Source organism: Limulus polyphemus, unplaced genomic scaffold (assembly GCF_000517525.1).
Source record: "Limulus polyphemus unplaced genomic scaffold, Limulus_polyphemus-2.1.2 Scaffold1716, whole genome shotgun sequence".
Taxonomy (NCBI): domain Eukaryota; kingdom Metazoa; phylum Arthropoda; class Merostomata; order Xiphosura; family Limulidae; genus Limulus; species Limulus polyphemus.
Genome location: NW_013667326.1, coordinates 193,653 through 198,361, shown reverse-complemented (window position 1 = coordinate 198,361; position 4,709 = coordinate 193,653). Strand labels below are relative to the sequence as shown.

Sequence of the window (4,709 nt, the reverse complement as noted above, 5' to 3'; positions counted from 1 at the left end):
TATATATATATATATATAGTTCTTTAAGATGATATCAGTTAAAGATATTCTATCTCAAATAGCTGTTCAGTAAGTTTTAAGATTTTCTTACACGGCCTTTTTGTTTATTTGGCAAATTCTAAGTTTAAAAGTAAAAAATCACTCAGTAAAATTAAGCCTAACATAATGTATTTTAATGTACCTAGTCAAATCAATAATATGAAAAAAAAGACAAGAGGTATCCTTTTACAATAGTCTGTGTCTTTAAGCTAGAAGACTGTACTTTCAACTGTTTTCAGTATAGTATAAAAATATCTTCCTGCAAGTGTAGATTCAAGATACTATTCTATAAATAAACACATATGCCACTACACCAGTTCATACATCACGAAATAACCACATGTCATAGCGAAAAGGTGGTCATTTGGCGCTTTAAGTCGTCCAGCTCAAGGCATGTTTTCTCAGGTTTCTATAAACCGCGAGCGTTTCTTAAAGAATGTCGAAGGATTTCGAGATAAGTGTTCTCAAATTTTTAAAGTTGTTCACAACCGACTTGCTCTGATTTTCAAACTGATCCGCGATCGTTTTACACAGGCTCACCAGGGCCTCCGCGATCGTTACACTCAGGTATTTCAAAAAATTGGTGATCGTTTGAGTATTGTGAAAAACAGCCGTAATGTCTCGTAAGTATATTTTATAATTCGAATTTTCAAGGAACGTGTACCATTTTTTACATCGTTTGTAAGTAAAACAATAAACACGCAAAATTAAGTAAATCGAAAGTGTATTCAGAGATGAAAAATTGAAAACAATTAATTTTAGTTTACAGTCTTACAACTCTAAAATCCATAGTTTAATTCCCCTCGGTGGGCATAGCAAATATATAGCTCATAGTGTACCGTTGCGCTTCAACAACACTGAAGTGAGCATCCAGTGTCTCTAACAGGTTTCATTGTTGGACTGTATTTTCGTTCTGTTATATTGTTGACAAAGGAATGAATATTTAGGGAAAGCAAGGTGTTTTTATGTTATCATAGTTCTTCAGTACGAACCATGTGATAATTTATTCCATTTAACTTTCAGTTGGTTGTTCCATTGTCAAAAAAAGTTTAACCTGCTCAGTAAAATTCATTAATATCTTTAGAGGGTCGGGCGTATCCTAGTTGTTATCTGTCTCGGACTGTGAATCTGAGGTTCGCAGTCTGTTGCCGCAAAAACGTACTCAGCACCTTGAGGCCGCGGGTGCACTATTAGAGCGATGGTCAAATCACACTACTGGTTAGACAAAAGTTGCTCAAGAGCTGACGGTGGGTGCTTTTGGCTAGATGCCTTCCCTTTAGGTCTATCAATTCTACATTGAAATTATAAAAAAAGAAAATAATACTCAAAAATATTTTTAAATGAGATATTCTTCAACCTGATTACTTGCCTGGTGGCATTGTAACTGAATAAATTGTAGGTATTAACAGATTTGTATTTTGTACAAACCATGCTAAACATATATTGAGAATCAAATGTCTTCTTAGACTTCCATCAGCTAGTTAGTTTTTTACCATGTACATGCTCTCCAGTGGCACAGCGATATGTCTGCGGACTTACCTGAGCACAGATAGCCCATTGTGTAGCTTTGTGCTTAACTTCAAACAAACAGGCCCGCATGGCCAGGTGGTTAGGGAGCTCGACTCGCAATCTGCGGGTCGCGGGTTCGAATCCCAGTCCCACCAAATATGCTCGCCCTTTCAGCCGTGGGGGCGTTATAATGTTGTGGTCAATCCCACTATTCGTTAGTAAAAGAGTAGCCCAAGATTTGGCGGTGGGTGGTGATGACTAGCTGCCTTCCTTCTAGTCTTACACTGTTAAATTAGGGACGGCTAGCGCAGATAGCCCTCGTGTAGCTTTGCGCGAAATTCAAAACAGACAACCAAACAAATACCATATACATTGAAATAAACGTATGCTTGTATAAAACTATCTTTTGACGAGTCTAATTTGATCGTTCATTTTGTACTAAAATTGTATAAGCTCAATAGCTGCGTGAAAAAAGCAAAGAAATAAAGTTTCTTTAAAACTCTAATGTTTATATCCTTATATTACTTAGACCAGAAGGATATTTTAGCAGTTTTATCGTAGGATATCCAAAATATTTAGTAATTAATTTCTGAATTGTTTATTTTGGTGAGTTATATATGTATATATATACATATATATGTGCATTGTTTTTTTTCTTTAACCAGACAACGATTCGAACTCCGGCAACTGAAACGGGCCATTAGTCCTTATATGTTTGCTTACCCGTTTCGAATAGGAAAAGCTGTCATAATTTCACTTGTCTGTATTTCTGTGCTTCTAATAACTTCGAGTAGCTTTCTGTCTTCTGAGTCCGATGTTCGGATGGAAAGATTCGCTCCCGCAGAGAAGGAGGGGTCTCGTTTACCAGTGGCTGTAATGACCCCACAGCCTGCTCCTGCCCAGGTAGAACCTGAGATCTCAGTGAAGTCCAAATGGATTGGGGTGCGGGAAGCCGGAAGCTGGACTGATAATTGGATTAATATCAACGCAGACTTGAACGTTTATTCAGCGTACTTTGATAAGCGTTCCAGTTTACGCGAGGGACCAATCATTAGGATAACTGGCAAAACGGAAAGTAAACCTACGATTTTGGCAGCATATATTGAGTGTTGGGCTAAAATAATATCGTCTGAAGGAGAGGAAAAAGTTTTGAAAATTAAAATGAGGGATTCAGATATTGACAAGCTACATAATTCTTGCATTTTGAAATGTTCTCACGGAGATTTTACGGCAAATGTACCTACACATGTGGGCGTAAAGCTTATTTCGTCGTCGGAAGACCCAACGTGGATCAAAATACACCAAATTCCTGAGCCTAAAATGGATTCAGAAATAAACATTGCTGTATGTGTTCTACCATTTTTTGGTCCCATGAACGACACTCAATTATTAGCCGAGTTCGTAGCATTTTATTCCGTTCTTGGTGTTCGCCATTTTTCATTTTATGACTATGACACAACGCCAAACTTTCGGAGACTGTTGGATGTTATAGCTCAGTCTGAAGACCTGTCAGTGGACATACTTCCATGGGAGCTTACGTGGGAAAAAAGTGACGATAGTGATAAAAAAGCGGGATCCAGCTTTGCTTACTTCTCCGCGTTCCAAGACTGTGGCTATCGGCACATGCATCACTACTCCCACCTGTTGTTCTTGGACATTGACAATTTTTTGACCCCTTCTAGTCACAACCACACAACCCTAGTGGAGCTAATTAAGACTCTGGATGCCAGTGAGAACGGAGCCTGCTGTGATATCTACAGATTCACCCAAGCCATTTTTTGCCTACAATTTCCATCCTTCGTATCTCCGCACCCAGACTCTTCTAATTTTATTACATTTGCAAAACGCATAGCCCGACCGGCAATTGTCCTGTCCTCTCATTGGCCAGGTTTTTTCAGATATTTTGTTCGACCAGAGAAGGCTTATATGTTCGGACCCCATGACAGCTTTATGCTTCCGCAGACCACAAGAAAGAGTATGGCCAAACCAGCCTTGATTCATCACTATCTTGATTTACAACTATGCGACTTTAATAAAGAAAGACAAAAAGTAATATATGTTGATCTGATACCTAATCTGTATGGCGAAGAGATGCTGAAAATTGTGTCTCCCTGGATCCGTTACATTTAACGATTTAGCACAGATTATTTATAATATCGCTTCTTCTTATGCCACAGAAATATAAGTGTAAACAGGTATAAATAAATAAAAAATGTTGTTGCATCGCTTGCTAAATGAACTTATTATATTAATTAGATTAGAGAATACATTTCTTACGTACCTAGTATATTTTGTTGATTTTATCGATGTTAAAATTTGGAAAAAAATTTGAAAAAATGATTTGCGTGACATGATGATCTTTGTTCATCAACTGAACCTGAAAACACAAAAAGAGACTTTGAACAAATAAAAGTCGAATCTAAATCTTATTAGAAAAAAACAACAACGACATATCAAGGAATGGGACATTTACACCATAAAAAACAAAGTAGTCAGGAAATATCGCACTGAAAACACAGTACAACCAGAAAGTATTCCAGTACAAAGAACACAAGCTAGAAAGAAGAATACCTCAATATATAACGTGAGAAATAAGGAAGATTATTCGTACGCAGAACACAAACTAGACGGTGAAAATTACTCTTCATAGGATGTAATATATTCAAAAGTTATTCCACTTTATACATTATGATATATTCAAAATAATTCCAACATATAACATGCAAAAAATCCATAACAGTTTTAACGTATAAGCTTTTGCCATGTAGAACATAAAATAACCAGGAAGATTTCTCTGTGTAAAACATAATGTCGTTCCCCGTGACTCAGGGTTAAGCATGAGGGCTTATAACGCTAAAATTCGCAGTAGGTACATCACAGATAACACATTGTGTATCTTTGTACTCAGCTAAAAACAAACCAACGAAACACAATGTAGCAGAAACTAATTTTACTGTATAGAGCGTAGCATATTCAGGAATAATTCCAACATATTGTATAACAAAAGTAACCATAACAGTTTTCACAGAATGCTTGTTTGTTTGAAGTTAGGCACAAAGCTACACAATAGGCTTTCTTGGTCTCCTTATCCAAGAAAGGATACAGACTTACTGAAAGGATTAAGAGGAGTGCTACTAGTATGATTCCATGGGTAGGAAAGT

At 37.0% G+C, this 4,709-nt stretch overlaps 1 protein-coding gene across 1 annotated transcript; it reads left to right on the top strand.

The window, feature by feature from the left end:
• The first annotated feature begins 409 nt into the window (after positions 1 to 409).
• Positions 410 to 3,771, top strand: LOC106464679. The gene is made up of 2 exons (XM_013924837.2): positions 410 to 662; positions 2,214 to 3,771. Exons 1-2 carry the CDS (start codon positions 433 to 435, stop codon positions 3,676 to 3,678), a joined length of 1,695 nt encoding a protein of 564 aa, XP_013780291.2. The 5' UTR covers positions 410 to 432; the 3' UTR covers positions 3,679 to 3,771.
• The last annotated feature ends 938 nt before the right edge of the window (positions 3,772 to 4,709 follow it).